General features: G+C 39.4%; 1 protein-coding gene across 6 annotated transcripts in view; it reads right to left on the minus strand.

Annotated features, from left to right (window-relative positions):
* Positions 1 to 19225, minus strand: part of exoc6b (exocyst complex component 6B) — a 608337-nt gene that overhangs the window by 271806 nt on the left and 317306 nt on the right. For all 6 annotated transcript variants that reach the window (XR_005633442.1, XR_005633443.1, XM_039751926.1 and 3 more), the window contains exon 8: positions 150 to 218. Coding sequence is in view for 4 of the 6 variants with exons in the window: in XM_039751926.1 (XP_039607860.1) it covers positions 150 to 218 (69 nt within the window). In the remaining 2 variants the exon portion in view is untranslated. The remainder of the gene's footprint in view (positions 1 to 149; positions 219 to 19225) is intronic.

The raw sequence follows: 19225 nt of genomic DNA on the forward strand, positions 1-19225 counted from the left end.
ATGATAAAGTTATATCTAATCACAAAAGCACATTCATTCAAAATGAACAACCTAGACTAAAATGTTAGGTGAAAAAAGTATATTTAGATGAGTCTATGCTATCTGGTTAAAGCCATAAAGCAAAAAATGTTTAACAGGTGCCCATTTACCTGCACAGTATATATATGTAAACATCGGTACACTGGAGAAAAGTCTACCAGATCCTGGGCAGCAAGTACCTGAAAAAGAAAAACAACATAAAAGATAAGTGACATGTGGCAAGATTTTAATAGAACTAGTTCAACGACAGTGCCACTTTGCAGCTGACCTTACTCCATTTCAATCAACTATTCCTCACCACAAAAAGGATGTAATCCAAATTTATATATAATTGTTATAAATTGTTCATTCACTCACTCCTCAACAAAACACTATTTTCTATTTTAGCACCTAGGGCAATAGCTCTCCGCTAAGAAATGTATGCCAATATATAGGGATAGAAATCCAGCATGCAACAGAAAATCTAAATACACCAAAATCTCAACAAAGCCTTAATAAATTTGAATGAAATTTAGTAACATTATAGAAAAAACAAAAATAGCTGACAAATGCTTTTTTTTATTTGTCGATATTTATTAATATAATCCTAACTTAATTGGTATGCACTCCACTGAGAATATGCTTTATGCCAGGGGTCTCAAACTCAGCTGGATATACGGGCCACACATAGAAAAAACTGCTAGTCATACATCTGAATGATCTGACACTGTCATTCATCATCGTAATAATCTGCTTTGGACCCTGAAGCCTCAAGTTGAGTGCGTTGGTGTTCCATGACATCTGTAAGAACACTAAATCTGACAGAAAGACAGATCAAAAAGTTGGCAAACGTCTTTATCTTTCAATGCCATAAAAAGCGCTAACTCCTGCATTAAAGTAAAAATTCTCTTCAACACATTTTCCCTGACTCAACCATCGGCACTTCGGTATGATACAGCAAGCTCTCCATATTCAGTGTCCATATCACACAAGAATAAAGTGAACTGCCTGTGGTTGAGACCTCTTGCTCGTATAAAATTAACCGTCTTAATAACAATGTCCATAACTTCTTTCATTTGTAGACTTTTGCCACACAGAGCTTCCTGATGCAGAAGTAAAAGGACCAGACAAAGAAACCTGGTTTAATTTTGCTTTCAATAATCCCACAACACCACTGTTTTCAGAACACACTGCTGATGCACTGTCTGCTGCCATGGACACTAGTTTATTTGAGGGTTTTTTAGCATGAACCGCCTTTTTAAGGTCATGCCATAGCATCTCAATTGGATTCAGGTCAGGACTTTGACTAGGCCACTCCTAAGTCTTCATTTTGTTTTTCTTCAGCCATTCAGAGGTGGATTTGCTGGTGTGTTTTGGGTCATTGTCTTGTTGCAGCACCCAAGATCGCTTCAGCTTGAGTTGACGAACAGATGGCCGGACATTCTCCTTCAGGATTTTTTGGTAGACAGTAGAATTCATGGTTCCATCTATCACAGCAAGCCTTCCAGGTCCTGAAGCAGCAAAACAACCCCAGACCATCACACTACCACCACCATATTTTACTGTTGGTATGATGTTCTTTTTCTGAAATGCTGTGTTCCTTTTACGCCAGATGTAACGGGACATTTGCCTTCCAAAAAGTTCAACTTTTGTCTCATCAGTCCACAAGGTATTTTCCCAAAAGTCTTGGTAATCATTGAGATGTTTCTTAGCAAAATTGAGACGAGTCCTAATGTTCTTTTGCTTAACAGTGGTTTGCGTCTTGGAAATCTGCCATGCAGGCCGTTTTGCCCAGTCTCTTTCTTATGGTGGAGTCGTGAACACTGACCTTAATTGAGGCAAGTGAGGCCAGCAGTTCTTTAGACGTTGTCCTGGGGTCTTTTGTGACCTCTCGCATGAGTCGTCTCTGCGCTCTTGGGGTAATTTTGGTTGGCCGGCCACTCCTGGGAAGGTTCACCACTGTTCCATGTTTTTGCCATTTGAGGATAATGGCTCTCACTGTGGTTCGCTGGAGTTCCAAAGCTTTAGAAATGGCTTTATAACCTTTACCAGACTGATAGATCTCAATTACTTCTGTTCTCATTTGTTCCTGAATTTCTTTGGATCTTGGCATGATGTCTAGCTTTTGAGGTGCTTTTTGGTCTACTTCTCTGTGTCAGGCAGCTCCTATTTAAGTGATTTCTTGATTGAAACAGGTGTGGCAGTAATCAGGCCTGGGGGTGGCTACGGAAATTGAACTCAGGTGTGATACACCACAGTTAGGTTTTTAACAAGGGGCAATTACTTTTCACACAGGGCCATGTAGGTTTGGATTTTTTTCTCCCTAAATAATAAAAAACATCATTTAAAACCTGCATTTTGTGTTTACTTGTGTTATATTTGACTAATGGTTAAATGTGTTTGATGATCAGAAACATTTTGTGTGACAAACATGCAAAAGAATAAGAAATCAGGAAGGGGGCAAATAGTTTTTCACACCACTGTATGTCAATCAGTGGCAGGCAGTCAAACCCTTAGCAAGGCAGCTGAAGTCAAATACAAAATTTTCACAACTGAAGTTTATCTGGGAATGATGTGTCTGGAATTCTGTAGGAAAATAATATATCATTATATTAAATACATGCATTTCATGTGTGTTCCATGTCTACAACGAACTGTGTAAATATAGGATGACAGGAAATGTGAGGCAAGAAATGTTGAACACATACCTAAACAGAAATTTTCTTATATATGTTCTAGTAAATGACAAAATGTTGACATGAAATGTGTAATGTGTGAAGACTGAACTCAAAATATCAAACAATTTCACAAAAGGTATAACTAAACAAGTGTGTTTTCATTCAAGAGTAAAACCACAGAAAAATAAACTGCTCAATTTACACAGGCTTCAGGGATTCTAGTGTTAATTGATCTATTGTAGGAATGTTTTACTCATCGACAGCTGTATATAGCATGTTCATTATTTAGCAGCTCCAATTCCCTATACCATTACTTGACTGATACCTTTGTCTGAGGTTACTTAAAAGATTTGAAATAAAATTGGTTGCATTTTGTTTTGCTTTCCCAGATGGAGAGCAGGCTGGTGATATAGTGTCAGTAGCAAGATTTAAACCCAGAACCTCAGTGTTTGAAGTCATATGTCCTAAGCCTTTACCACTACACCACACTGCCGGCCAATTATATTAGCCATTGATTGAAAAAACTGCAAATACTATATACAGAAAAGTACTTGGTTACATAGTACTTCTGACACACCGATATTGTCTCATGAAGTTTCCTGGGCGAAGCTGCTTAACACAGCTATTTTTTTATATAGTAAAGTATTCCAGAGATACAGATGGAAACATATACAGTGAATAGGAAAAGTCTACACAACCTTGTTAAAATGTCAGGATTTTTTATGCTTTGGGAGGTGCCACAGGAATAAGGGGTAATAGAGCCACATACTGTGGCCACCATGCTCCACTGTAGGTATTGTGTTATTTTGGTGATGTGCTGTATTGTTTTTGCACCAAAAATACTTTTTGCAGTTAAAACCACAAAGTTCAACCTTAGTCTCATTACAGAGTAACACATGGCTTTGGGAGGTTGGATGTATTTTTTATAGAATCTAGCCAGGCTTGGATGTTTTTCTTCGTAAGAAATTACTTTCCATTTTGCTACCCTATCCCATAACCAAGAATAAGAATATAGCAAGTTGTTGTCACACACTTGTAGCAACCAGTACTTGCCAGGAAGTCCTGCAACTTTAATATTGCCACGTGACTCTTGGAAGCTTCCTTGACCAGGTTAATCCATGTCTTCAAATCAATTTTGGAGGGAATATCCTGTTCATGGTAGCGTCACTATGGTGCCACATTTTTTCCATTTGATGATGATAATTGTCCTCACTGTGCTCTATAGTATACAGTCATGGCCGAAATTATCGGCACCCCTGGAATTTTCCCAGAAAATGCACCATTTCTCACAGAAAATTGTTGCAATTATAAATGTTTTGGTAAACACATGTTTATATCCTTTATGTGCATTGGAGCAACACTAAAAAAACAGAGAAAAAAAGCCAAATCTGACATCATTTCACACAAAACTCAAAAACCGGGCTGGACAAAATTATTGGCACCCTCAACTTAATATTTGGTTGCACGCCCTTTGGAAAAAATAACTGAAATCAAGCGCTTCCTATAACCATCAACTAGTTTGTTACACCTCTCAACTGGAAATTCCGACCACTCTTCTTTTGCAAACTGCTCAAGGTCTCTCAGATTTGAAGGGCACCTTCTCCCAACAGCAATTTTGAGATCTGTCCATAAGTGTTCAATCGGACTTAGATCTGGACTCATTGCTGGCCACTTCAGAACTCTCCAGTGCTTTCTCTTGTGGGTCATTGTCCTGCTGGAACACCCATGACCTCTGACGCAGACACAGGTTTCTGACACTGGGCCCTACATTGCGCCCCAATTTCTTTTGGTAGTCTTCAGATTTCATGATGCCTTGCACACAGTCAAGGCATCCAGTGCCAGAGACAGCAAAACATCCCCAAAACATCTTAGAACCTCCACCATGTTTGACTGTAGGTACTGTGTTCTTTTCTTCGTAGGCATCATTCCATTTTCTGTAAACAGCAGAATGATGATCTTTACCAAAATGCTCTACCTTGGTCTCATCTGTCCAGAAGGATTTTGGCATCCTCAAGTATATTTTGGCAAACTCCAGTCTGGCTTTTTTATGTTTCTGTGTCAGCAGTGGGGTCCTCCTGGCTCTCCTGCCATAGTGTTTCATTTGGTTCAGATGTCGACGAATAGTTCGAGCTGAAACTGTTGTACCCTGAGTCTGCAGAACAGCTTGAATATGTTTTGAAGTTGATTGGGGCTGTTTATACACCATTCGGACTTTCCTTCGTTGCAGTCTTTTATCAATTTTTATCTTCCGTCCACGTCCAGGGAGATTAGCTACAGTGCCATGTTTTGTGAACTTCTTGATTATGTTGCACACAGTGGACATAGGAACATGAAGATCTCTGGAGATGGACTTGTAGCCTTGAGATTGTTGATATTTTTCCACAATATTTGTTCTCAAGTTCTCAGACAATTCTCTGCTCTTCATTCTCTTCTCCATGCTTAGTGTGGCACACTCAGACACACAACAGAAAGGTTGAGTCAACTTTTCTCCGTTTTAACTGGCTTCAGGTTTGATTGCTATATTGCCAACACCTTTTTCTTGCCACAGGTGAGTTCAAACGAGCATCATATGCTTGAAATAAAACGATTTACCCACAATTTTGAAAAGGTGCCAATAATTTTGTCTGGATTTCTGTGTGTCATGATGTCAGATTTGGCTTTTTTTCTCTGTTTTTCTGTGTTGTTCCAATGCACATAAAGGAAATAAACATTTGCATACTAAAACATTTGTAATTGCAACAATTTTCTGGGAGAAATAGTGCATTTTCTGGGAAAATTCCAGGGGTGCCGATAATTTCGGCCATGACTGTACCTAATGCCTTGGATATTTTTTTATACTCTGACCTGATCAATACATTTAAACAACCTGTTCATATTTTAAAAGCACTTTGTAGACCTTGGTTTTTACATTAGGAAGCATTCAAAAAGATGTCAGGATAATCCTATATAAACGGCTTGATTTTATATGGAAGCACTGTAATTGATGGCAGGTGTATGCTAACTGCTATTTAGTATTAGACTTAATTGGATTGGTTGATTCTGAACGCAGCCACATTCTTAATTATAATAGGATGTGTACACTTGTGCAACCAGGTTTTTAAAAGTTTTTGATTTAAATTTTTTCATCCTGAAAGTTTATTGATTTTTCATGTTCTTTAAATAGGCTGCAATTTCACAATAAAGGTGGAAAAAGCTCTGACATGATTTGATCTGGGTTTCATTCCTTTTACACAAAAAACACTTTGAACAGTTGTGTAGACTTCATGTATCTCTTGTAACACATAATTCCCCCGTAGAAAGCTTAACCTTATTCCTGACTTATCTAGATATTTTAGCATAATTAGGCAAAACTATATAACTGCTTTATGACAGGTGTAACACTATAGTTTTGTTAATTAAGTGATGAATAAATAATATGAGTAAATAATAGCTACCACCCTTCACTTCCAGCTTACAGAACACAGCTAAGTAAAATGGGATGAACAAAAAAAATGAATGTGTAACAATCATTTCCAAATGAAAACGGGAGAAAATAGATGCAATGCAATTCTTTTGAGTAAACTAATTAAGACTAGCCAACCCGTGGCGTACCATATGCCGCATAATCAGGCCGATTTTTTAATGATTTTTAAGCACAGGGAGAAAATTAACATTTGAAAAATCGGTAATGTAATAAATCAGCAAGAAAAGCAACATTGTAACAATGCATGGAACGAACCAACACACAATCGTCTATGACTGAAAACTGGCGGACCCTCATCGCGCCTCCTCCTGCCAGATGGAGGGATGCGAGTCCACTGCACTCAGGCACGGAGTGTGGAACGGCAGGAGAGGAGAAGGACGTCCACTCAGCTTCCTCCATCATGCTACTCTGCTGATTTCTCGTTCAGTATGCACTGCCCGCTCATGTGCCCACCTCCAACTCGTCACTGGAGTCGCTGTCGTCTTTACACAGTCCAGATGCATCTGTGACTCACTTAGACGTTTCATTGCTCTGTGCGGTTTTGGCAGTTTTTCTATATATAATCCACCAAGACACCCGACCATGGTAGTCGCAAGGTGGGAGGGGAGGTGTGCACAAAGGGTAGGGATGCAACCAGTGGGAGCGTATGAGTCGCACTTAGTGGGAATTCCACGGTTTGCAGCCCGAATAGGGTTCAACGGCTTACCACGCCTCTCTGCGCCTGGTAGACACGCGCTCAATCTCATGCATAATTATTAATTGAATGCTAGCACTTCTGGAAAGACACGGTTGTCTAAAACGGGTTGGTGTGAGAATACAACAGTAAGTGAATGAAAAGAATGAACCCTGGAGAGAGCAAAATACAACACAATAGTGAAGCCACAGCATAACAAACGCCGCATAATTATTTATTGATGGTTGAACACTTCTGGAAAGACACAGTTGTCTAAAAAGGGAGGGTTTGAGGATACAACAGAAAGTGAATGAAAAGATGGAACTCTGCAGAGAGCAACATATAATTGTCCGTGACTGAAGAAGACGCATGTTTGTCGCGGATGCAAATTGCTGTATGTAGCGTGTAAAACAGTTTACTATTGTGCACGCGGTCGTGCTTCGTAACCGAAAACTCGGTTTTTAAAGACTGCTTACTTCATTGTGTTTTAATCTCAGTTGGAAAGGATTGTTTTAAGGAACCCATGGGATACCCATTGCAAACTGTTTTACGCGCTGCATATGGCGATTCACCTCTGCGAGAAACTTGCCTCTATGAACAGTCAAAGTGGCTCGGAGGTGCCAGGAGTTGGTGGGCGTGGCTCCTCCCTGCGTGCGCCATAGGTGTCTTACTTGTCGGTGGCTGAGTGAATCTACGCCCTTTCCGCCGTGCTTTCCATGGTTGTCTTGCCTTAGTAAATTATATATATAGATTATAAGGACAACAGCCAAAGCATATCAATTGCACCTAACATGATGATGTCAGGGAGCTCTGTAATCTCCAAATGAAGTGCTGGCGCATCACATATCTTATATAACCAAGATATTTTCCTATTCCTTATATAAGGGCATTACTCTTTGGCTTTGAAAAAGGAATTACTTGGTTGTTTTACTTTACAGTGTAAAATATTCTCAGAACAAACTGCAGAGTTGTAAGAGCTGCATTAGAAAATCTTTTTCTGCTAATATTTTTAAAGCCTTTTTTAATTTGTAGAGCTTTGCTCTATGACTACTGTATTGTAAAAGCACAGAAAAAAAAAATACAACAGTAAATAGACAAACAACTCACATGCCTTTCCACACTTTGACATTTAAAACACTCCATGGAAGTTTTACATTTTAGTTTGGCAAGCGGTATTTTGTATTTGGACAAAAGCAAAAATTTAACAAGAGATGGTTAAAGGAGTGATGAAAATGTTCAACTCCTAAATAACAAACTGCTGCATTATCATATTCAACTCACATTTCTTTTTTCTGCAAACTTACTGTCTTACCGATATAAATATACTTAAAGAAAAAAAAAGTACTGGGTGTAGTGGTCATACCTCCTTCAAACTCCCAATTTATTGCACTGTTGGTATTAGAAATTAGGAGAACAATAAACCATAAGGTCTAAAAATCAACACTGTACCAAAAAAGGCAAAAAAAGGCAGAAGTGCGAGTATTGTAATATTTATCCATTGTTTCAGTCACTGTCTCAGTGCTTCACTCAAATTAACTAATAAATGTCTGTATGATGGGAGTATTCACTGTATCTGACTGCCTGATCATTCCCTAACCATTAAATTAAGTACTTTATCATATATCTTCTTCATTATTTCCATTAGTGTTTTCCTGGTGAGGAACAAGACAGTAAAAAAAAAAAAAAAAACAAACTCAGGTGGCATGACTCTTCCTTCCTCTCCTCACCAAAGTCTTCAAACACTTCTTGAGGAATACCCTAACTTTCAGTAAAGTCAAGATACAGTATATAATCTTTCCATGATTATATATATTTACATGTCCTGTATCTGCCCCCTTGGCTTTCTCCCAGTGGGCTGGGCCCCATAAATCTCTGAAAGAGGTGAGCAGAAGCATACTAACATAATGCCCAAACCACCTAAATTACCTCCTTTCAAACAATGAAAACCAAAAGCTATTCTCTGAGGTACAAAAAACAGTGTGCAGAAACCTCATTTAATTTTTTCAGCCATTACCAAAAGCTTGCAACCATACATAAGTATGAGAATAAATACCAAATATTAACTCAGTTATTTGCACATTTATAAGAAACATCTAAAGAGCAATTACAAAAACTGCTTCTAGGAATGGAATGACCATAACAACATGACTTTTACAAAAAAAAATATTTATTAAAAGTGTAATTCATTTCTTGTCGGCTTATTAAATATTCTCCACCTATGTTTGCTCCATTTTAACTATTGTTGTTACTTGGATGTTATGTTGTTGTTATTTGGATGAGAGCAATTTTCTCCAATTTTTTCTGTTTGTTTCTTTGTCCAGTGTTGTGTAACTCTTCAAAAAACAGAAAATGTTAGCCAGTGTCACTCTGAGCACTTGATTACACTGAAGTACACAGATGCAGTGCTAAAGCATGTGATAACAGAGGCTGGTTGTCAGTAATCTCAAGTGGCTATTCCTTTCTTATACACAGTCATATCATCTCAAGCTGGAGAAGTGTGATGGACAAGTCTTGCCTTAGTAAATTAAGTACAAATCAGTAAGTACTGATCAGAAAGTACAATCAGCTGTGTAATGTGTGTAAAGCAGGGAATACACAGGCCTAGAGTGTATGGACACAACATTGCTAAAGTCAGCAATAGAATGTGACGCTTATACACACACACACACATAAAATATAAGTCCATATACCCCTATCTTTTGGAGGATTTTGAAAACACGTTTCGATTGCAGGAGCTGCAATAAGTTGCGCACTTGCCAGAGAACATAACCTTTTCCTTCTCAGCATTTGCTGGAAATTGGTGCAGCATCAGATCACAAGCTTCCTGACGTCTGTCCAAGTCGGCAGCTGATAACTCATTAAGGTGCAATGGACGCCAACATTTCATTTGCAAGTCCTGTTTGATGTGTTTTTGCATTGTCAATTCCGCTATTCCCAACTCAGCAGCACGTTTACGAGTGGATTTCATTGGAGATCGTTGGACAAACTCTGCCACATCTGCACACGTTTCATGCCTTGTGGATGGTCTTCGTTGCAAAAGCCTTCTTCTCCCACTGCAACAACGTCCTCTTTGTCGGCGATGCCCTCCCAAAACGCACAACAAAGTCATCCTTGACATTTTTGATCGATTTCCCAGTAACAGGCTGCTCATGAACCCACACAGTCGCCACCAAACGCTCCACGATCGTGAAAACACTTGTGTCACCCATCACTTCGTCTTTGAACGACCGCCACGTTGTTGTGCAGGTGGTAGCACCAGACAGGATGTCGGAAACACTTCTCGAAATACCAGGAGGACTTGGGCTGATGCCCACAGGAACCAAATTGTCATGGTTATTCCTGTAAATGCTCCTAAAGATAGGGATATACGGACTTTGTGCGCACCCTGTACGATCGTGAGTCCAGGTCTCGATAGCTCGCCGATCGGAGAAGATCACCTGAAACTGGAAAAGGCCTTGCAGTCCGCGGTTTCAAGTACTCCACGCGAGCCGGGAACAGCAGGGACACTGGCTACAGTAGAGCCTGCTGCTTCACCTGCGGTACAAGAAAGCACAATTGAACTGTTTGAACTGAAGGTGATGTTCGCTGAGCTCATGCAAGATATAAAGAAAAGCGAGAAGGCAAATGAGAAGACAAGGGTAAAGGCAAATAAGAGACGGGAGCTGCAACAGGCAAATGAAAGACTGCGACAGGAGCTGCAACAGGCAAATGAAAGGCTGCGACAGAAGCCACAACAGGCAAATGAAAGGCTCCGACAGGAGCTGCAACTGGAGCTGTGACAGGTGCTGGGTAAAATTGAAGAACACATTCAGGAAAATTCGGTTAAACTGAGCATGCTTACTGATCAACTAGAGGATCTCAAGGAGACATTCACGACTCGGATTGAACTAGCAGAAAATGTAGCTGCCAGTGCCGAAGAAAAAGCAGTAAATGTCAGCTCTGAATGCAAAAAACTCGGAGACAGACTGGCTGCTTTGGAAGATGGAAGCAGAAGTAATAATGTCAGAATTGAAGGTCTTCCTGAGAATCGAGAAAGTCCAAACCCTGTGAAATTCGCAGGTGAACTTTTTTCTAAAATAAATCGGGGAGGACTTTAAAGTAGATTCTGAGATAGCAGTGGCTTACCGCGTACGCGGATCAAATACCATTAGACCTAGATCTTTGATTATTTGCTTTGAAAGATTGTCATTTGAGCTAGAGGTAATGGCACTCCTCAGAAACAAGCAAGAGATTATGTTTGAAAACAACCACATTCGTATCTTCCCTGACTTCTCTCTAGGAACAACTACTAAACGAGCAGCCTTATACAACATTAAGCAGCGGTTACGGCAAGCCTACGTGAAATACAGCCTCTTGTATCCGGCCAAACTAAAAGTGGAACTGCAGGGTCAATTCTATGTCTTCGCTAGCAAGGAAGAAGCAGAAAAGGAATTAAGAAAGCTGATCCCGGGACTATTCTGATATATAATAGTGAGTCATGGCCGTTAATGATATGGCAAGGATTAATAATCTACTGTCTGATCTATTTGTTTAAAATACGGGTTTTTATCATTATATATTCTCATTATTACTCATTATTACTAGGCGCTATCTGTTTATGTTTTATTGTGCTCAATTACTTTTTCTTTTTTCTCTTTTTTTATCTAAATATTTTCTCTCTACCCTAAATGAGACTGTTCAACATCATACCCTTGGTTTCTTGTTATTGCTATTATTGCATTAAGACTTATTATGCTTATTCTGGACAAATTTCTAACACCATTCCCCGGGTTTATTATCCAGGTGTATTATCTTAATACACTAAGATTGCTGAAGATTACATATATATATATATATATATATATATATATATATATTTTAAGTGCACAAATTTTTTTAGACTATATTGGTAATATATATCTCTATTTTTTTACCCTAAAATGCCGCTGCGTGGGGGCTTGTTTTTGCTTTGGATGTGCTCTGTCTCTGGGTATGTCACAGGACCGGGACTGTCTGAAGTGGGTTCTAGCCTCACGTGGAGAGGCAAAAAGGGAGGATGGGAGTTTAGGGAGGGAGGGGAAAGAGTGCAGGCTTGATCTATACCTAATCTCTCCTTTTAATCTTTATAATTATAACTACCAACGTAATAATAGGCTGCATGGCAATAACTCTAGGAGAAATAGGAAATTAAGGCCAAAGCTGTCTCACTTCCAGTTAAGACTATAAAATGACATCAAAAACTCAGAATCAATGTCTCCTTGATGGGACAGTTAACTTCATGAGCTGGAATGTTAAAGGCCTGAATCACGAATTAAAAAGAAAGAAAGTACTCTCTCACCTAAAAGGTCTTAACGCTGAAATAGTATTTTTACATGAGACCCATTTATTAAGCAACGATCAGTTCCGGCTGCAAAAATGTTCCATTCCAGTTTTACAAAGAAAACTAGAGGTGTGGGAATTCTCATACATAGAACAGTCCCATTTGTAGCATCAGATGTAGTATTGGATCCTGAAGGGAGATATGTAATGGTCATGGGAGACTTATCTAACTGTAAAATGATCTTGATAAATGTTTATGCACCTAATGTTGATAAGGAATTTATACATAATTTATTTGCATTCATTCCCAATCTGAATACTCATAAAATTATAATGACTGGGGACTTTAATTGTGTTAGATAGGACTTCTTCCACAGGGGGAACGGCATCTAACACCGCAAAGATAATTACAAAGTTTAGAACTGATCACAACTTATCAGACCACTGAAGGTTTTTAAACCCAAACTCAAGAACATATTCTTTCTACTCACCAGTACATCATTGCTACTCAAGGATCGATTATTTCTTTATATCCAATAACTTCTTGCCTATGATTAAATCTTGCAAATATGATGCTATTGTTATTTCTGACCACGCACCGATGATCTTGGAGCTAAAGTTACTAAGCCCCATACACTTACCCGGCAGATGGCGTCTCAACTTGCTTCTATTAGCAGATGAGAATTGTACAGAATATATCCAAACAAATCAACTTCTTTCTAGAGACAAATACATCCTCAGAGAGCTCTGCAGGAATACTCTGGGAAACTCTTAAGGCCTTCTTAAGAGGACAGATTATCTCATATCTTTCCCACAGAAATAAATTAGAAACCAAGAAAGTAGCAGAGATAAAAAGTGAAATTACTAGAATAGATGAAGAACATGCCAGACTACCAAGCGAGACTCTACATAGGAAAAGGCAGGCTCTACATTCAGAACTAAACCTCTTGACAACTAAAGAAACTGAACAACTAATTTATAAATCCAGACATTATTACTATGAATATGGAGAGAAAGCTAATAAGCTTTTAGCTCAACAAATTCACAAGCAGGAAGTGCGCAAAGCAATCTCAGTAATCACCAACGTGAACCGAGATAAAATCGTCGACCACAAAAATATAATGCACACTTTCAGAGACTACTATAAATCCCTATATACTACTGAGTTTAAAGAAGACAATACACAATCTAATGCATTTCTGGATACATTACAGATACCACAAATAGACACTTTTAGTGCAGAGGAACTTGATAAACCTCTGGCATTATCAGAATTACTAGATGCTATAAAGTCACTCCAAGACGGGAAAGCAGCAGGCCCTGATGGCTACCCTGCAGAATTTTACAAGAAATTCTCCGCTCAGCTAGCTCCCCTCCTATTAGCAACATTTACAGAAGCCAGAGATAACCAATCTCTTCCTCAAACCTTTCGCCAAGCACTAATCACTGTTTTCCAAAACAAAATAAGGACTTATTACAATGTGCATCATACAGATCAATTTCACTTCTGAATAATGACGTTAAAATACTCACTAAAATCATAGTTAGAAGGATGGAGAAATTGCTCCCCTCTGTAATATCACAAGATCAAACTGGATTTATTAGGGGCGACACTTATCTTCAAATCTTCGACCCTGTTTAATGTAATATACTCACCAACTAAATCAAACACCCCAGAAATATTATTATCATTGGATGCAGAAAAGCATTGACATGATTGAATGGAAATACCTTTTACTACATTGGAGAAGTTTGGGTTTGGCCCAACATTTGTGCATGGATTAAATTACTGTATACTAACCCAGAAGCTTCAGTTTGTATCAACAACACTTGCTCAGACTACTTTAAACTAGAACGTGGTACTAGGCAAGGATGCCCCTACTGTTTGCAATTGCCATTGAACCACTGGCAATACATTGTCGAAATACTGATCAGATAAAGGGGATTAGCAGAGAAGGACTGGAACAGAAAATCTCATTATATGCAGATGATATGGTACTGTATATATCAGACCCAGAAAATTCTGTGCCTGCAGTCTTAGCAGCACTCACAGAATTTCAAAAGATCTCTGGTCTCAGAATTAATCTGAATAAAAGTGTACTCTTTCCAGTGAATTCTCAAGCATATAATATTAGATTAGATACCCTACCTTTTATCATTGCAGAACAGTTTAAATACCTGGGGTAAACATCACAAGTAAACATAAAGCTCTTTATCAACAAAATTTCTCTGTCTGCATGGAAAAAATTAAGCGAGACTTGAATAGATGGTCAACCCTTCATCTCACACTAGCTGGAAGAATTAACACTGTTAAGATGAATATTCTTCCTAAGCTCCTTTTTTTATTTCAAAACATTCCAATATACATTAATAAATCATTCTTTAAGCAATTAGATTCAACAATAACCTCATTTATTTGGAATTCAAAACATCCACGCATCAAAAGAGCGACCCTACAAAGACAAAAGGCAGAAGGCTCTACCTAACTTCCAGTTTTATTACTGGGCAGCAAATATACAGGCGATAAGAACCTGGACACAAATAGAAGAACATACACAGGCTTGGTCCACAATAGAAGTAAAATCCTGCAGTACTTCTTTTTATTCCTTGCTCTGTGCTCCAATAAACACACTTATCGGCAATATACTAATAACCCAATTGTGCTCCACTCACTTAGAATCTGGAACCAATGTAGAAAGCATTTTAAGACGGAGAAGCTTCTATCTGTGGCACCTCTGCAAGAGAACCACCTCTTTCAACCTTCACAAACATATGCAGTTTTAATATCTGGAAAAATTTGGAATTAACTTGCTTAGAGATCTTTATATAGACAACGCCTTTGCATCCTATGAACAATTACATTCCAAATTTAACATTCCAGCTACACATTTCTTTCACTATCTTCAAATCAGGAACTTTGTTAAACAGAACCTTCCAGATTTTCCTCATCTTGCACCCTCATCCATGCTGGAAAAATATTGCTCAATCTCAAGGACTTAGACTCCATCTCTACAATATATAAAATCATTTTACAATCCCTCCCTTTCAAAGATTCAAGAGGACACTGGGAAAAAGATCTCTCAATTAATATATCAGAAAAGGAGTGGAAAGTAGCAATGCAGAGAATTCACTCGAGCTCCATATGCAAAGCATACAATTATACAACTCAAAATTATATATCAGCACATCTGTCTCACTAAAACTCTCCAAAATGTTTCCAGGGCATGATCCAACCTGCAAACGCTGCAACCAAGTCCCAGCCTCACTGGGTCACATGTTCTGGGCCTGCACCAAATTAACATTATTCTGGACAAAAATTTTAATTACCTTCAGACAGCCTTGGACTCACAATCCCTCCTAACCCATTAACAGCTGTGTTTCGGGTTCTTCCAGATGGGTTTAAAGTGGAGAAAGACAAACAAATTGTGATTGCACTCACTACACTTTTGGCACGCAGACTTAATTCTGATAAACTGGAAGAACCCAAACTCTCCACTTTTAAGTCAGTGGGAAACCGATGTGTTATATTATTTGAAATTGGAAAAATCAAATACTCAGTTAGAGGATCCGTACAGACTTTTTCAAAACATGGCAGTAATATTTTAAAATAAGCTCATAAAGCACAGAGAATTTATTATTTAGGTATGTTTACAAGCCTTAAATTTCACGCTGTTTGCCTTGCTCTCTTTCTTAGGGGTGGGGATCGATTTGTCCTTAACGTAATTTTTTCTTTTTGAAAAAACGTGATTGATTTGTATGGATTGCAATAAAATGAATACAAATATAATAAATAAAAAAAGAACAAAAAAAGAAAGCTAAACATGATTTCTGATGTAATATCCCATCATTATAAGAATCCTAGGGTCTTATTTAATTCAATTAATGTGGCCATTCACCCTCATTCTCTGATGGGATTAAATAGCACTCTTCTTTCATGTGAGCAGTTTCTTTCATTCTTTGTCAGTAACATTGATAAAATTCGCTGTGGTATTGTTCCAACTGGCTATGAACTTCCTACTGTTAATCATTGTATTGTCTTGGAATCTTTTGATCTTGTCTCACTTTCACAGTTAAAAAGAACTATTGACACCCGTAAACCAGCTCTCAGTCCTCTTGATATTGTACCACCACTTTGATGTTTTGGGTCCATCTTTACTAGCCATTGTCAATGGCTGTATTAGTAAGGGAGTTGTGCCCTCATTTTTTAAACAGGCTGCGGTACATCCTTATCTAAAAAAGGCAGAATTAGATCCTGGAGTTTTAGCCATTTTTTCACCCAATTTCCCAATTGCCATTTCTGGCTAAAATATTAGAAAGAATTATTTATAATCAATTGTTTGATCACCTTACCTCCAATAATTTATTTGAGATCTACCAATCTGGCTTTAGGTGTTATCATGGTGTTGAGACAGCCCTCCTTAAAGTACTCAATGACATATCTATTATTACTGACTCAGGTGAAACTGCAGTCCTTGTCCTCATGGACCTGTCCGCTGCCTTTGACACTATTGACCATGAGATATTGCTGTTGCGGCTTGAACATCTTGTTGGGCTTAAAGGGGCTGCTCTTAACTGGTTTATGTCATATCTGACTAGTAGACACTTTTCAGTGACTTTAAATTCCTCTTTTTCGTCTACTGCTCCTCTTAAATGTGGTGTTACTCAGGGATCCATTTTGGGTCCTATTTTGTTCCCTATATACCTTCACCCTATTGGTGAACTACAAAACTATAAAGTTTTTAGGAACTTTAACATTTCTTTTCACTGCTATACTGATGATACATAGGTTAATATTCCCGCCTGCAACTCTGCAATAAATCAACTGCACAACTGTGTTTCTGAACTAAGATCCTGGATGGCTAATAATTTTCTTGATCTGAATCAAAATAAAACAGAGGTGCTTATAGTGCTTATACCCTAATAACAGCATGAAGGAAGTGTGGGATGGGATGAAGATTATCACTGGCTGCAGCTCGAAGCAGGGTGCCACCATCGAGAGAGACATGGAGAGAGCAAACCAAATGAACAACTTCTTTAATAGGTTTGACCACCCTAACCCACTCTCACCTCGGAGTACTGCATCCTCCAACCATCCTTCTGCTGATATCAGCATAGGTGAGACATTCCCACCCACAATTACAGCAGCACAGGTAAGCATAGAGCTGGTGAGACTTCGTCCCAGCAAAGCAGCAGGTCCAGATGGTGTATCGCCACGACTGCTGAAGGCCTGTGCGTTGGAACTGGGAAGTCCTCTACAGCGCAACTTCAACCTGAGCCTGGAACAGGGGAGAGTCCCGAGGCTTTGGAAAACATGTTGTATCACCCCAGTACCAAAGGTATCAAGTCCTAGTGAGCTGAATGAATTCCGGCCTGTTGCTTTGCGTCACATGTGATGAAGACCATGGAGCGGCTGCTGCTTCACCACCTGAAGCCACAGGTCCACCACACCCTCGACTCTCTGCAGTTCCCATACCAGGTGAAGGTGGGAGCGGAGGATGCCATCATCTATATGCTACACCGATCCCTCTCCCACTTGGACAGAGGCAGTGGTGTTGTAAGAATGTTTTTGGACTTCTCTAGTGCCTTCAACACCATCCAACCTCTGCTCCTTAGGAACAAGCTGAGTGAGATGGGAGTAGACTTACACCTGGTGGCATGGATCGTGGACTATCTTACAGACAAACCTCAATATGTGCATCTTGGGAACTGCAGGTCTGACATTGTGGTCAGCAACACAGGAGCGCCGCAGGAGACTGTACTTTCTCTGGTCCTGTTCAGCCTATATACATTAGACTTCCAAAACGACTCGGAGTCCTGCCACGTGCAAAAGTTTGCTGATGACACTGCTATTGTGGGCTGCATCAGGAGTGAGCAGGAGGAGGAGTACATGAAGCTAATAAAAGACTTTGTTAAATGGTGCGACTCAAACCACTTACACCTGAACACCAGCAAGACCAAGGAACTGGTGGTGGATTTTAGGAAGCCCAGGCCCCTCATGGACCTCGTGATCATCAGAGGTGACTGTGTGCAGAGGGTACAGACCTATAAATACCTGGGAGTGCAGCTGGATGACAAATTGGACTGGACTGCCAATACTGATGCTCTGTGTAAGAAAGGACAGAGCCGACTATACTTTCTTAGAAGGTTGGCATCCTTCAACATATGCAAAAAGATGCTGCACATGTTCTACCAGACGGTTGTGGCAAGTGCCCTCTTCTAGGCAGTGGTGTGCTGGGGAGGCAGCATAAAGATGAAGGACGCCTCACGCCTGGACAAACTTGTTAAGAAGGCAGACTCTATTGTAGGAGTTAAGTTGGACAGTTTAACATCTGTAGCAGAGTGACGGGCACTAAGCAAACTACTGTCAATCATGAAGAATCCACTGCATCCACTTAACAGTGTCATCTCCAGGCAGAGGAGTAGCTTCAGTGACAGACTGCTGTCACTGTCTAGCTCCACTGACAGACTGAGGAGATCGTTCCTCTCCCATACTATACGACTCTTCAATTCCACCCGGGGAAGTAAATGCTAACATTTCTCAAAGTTATTGTCTGCTTTTACATGCTTTTTTTTTTTTTGAGAAACAGGTTAATTCTGTAGTCAAAAGTTGCTTTTTCCAGCTTTGCCTTTTAGGTAAGATCAAGCCTTTTTTATCTTCTAGGGATCTTGAGAAAGCTACTCATGCTTTTATCTTTTCTCGCCTTGATTACTGCAACTCACTGTATTCTGAGATTAGCAGATCCCTGATACGCAGGTTACAGCTGGTCCAGAATGCTGCCACTCGATTTCTGGTTGGGGCAAGAAAGTCTGATTCTGTTTCTCCCATATTAGCTTCTTTACACTGGCTGCCTGTCAGTTTTCAAATTGATTTTAAGATCTTGTTGCTAGTTTTTAAATCATTACATGGGCTTGGTCCTGCCTATTTATCTGAATTGTGTGTTTTACACCAGCCATCTATAATGCTTAGATCTGGTCAGTTGTCTCTTGTTGTCCCTCATACTAAGTGTAAAACTAAGGGGGACAGGGCTTTTGCAGCTGCTGCTCCTCGCCTGTGGAACTCTTTACCTCATTACATAAAGGAGTCATCTACAATTG

This window comes from Polypterus senegalus, chromosome 4 (genome assembly GCF_016835505.1).
Source record: "Polypterus senegalus isolate Bchr_013 chromosome 4, ASM1683550v1, whole genome shotgun sequence".
NCBI classification, from domain to species: domain Eukaryota; kingdom Metazoa; phylum Chordata; class Cladistia; order Polypteriformes; family Polypteridae; genus Polypterus; species Polypterus senegalus.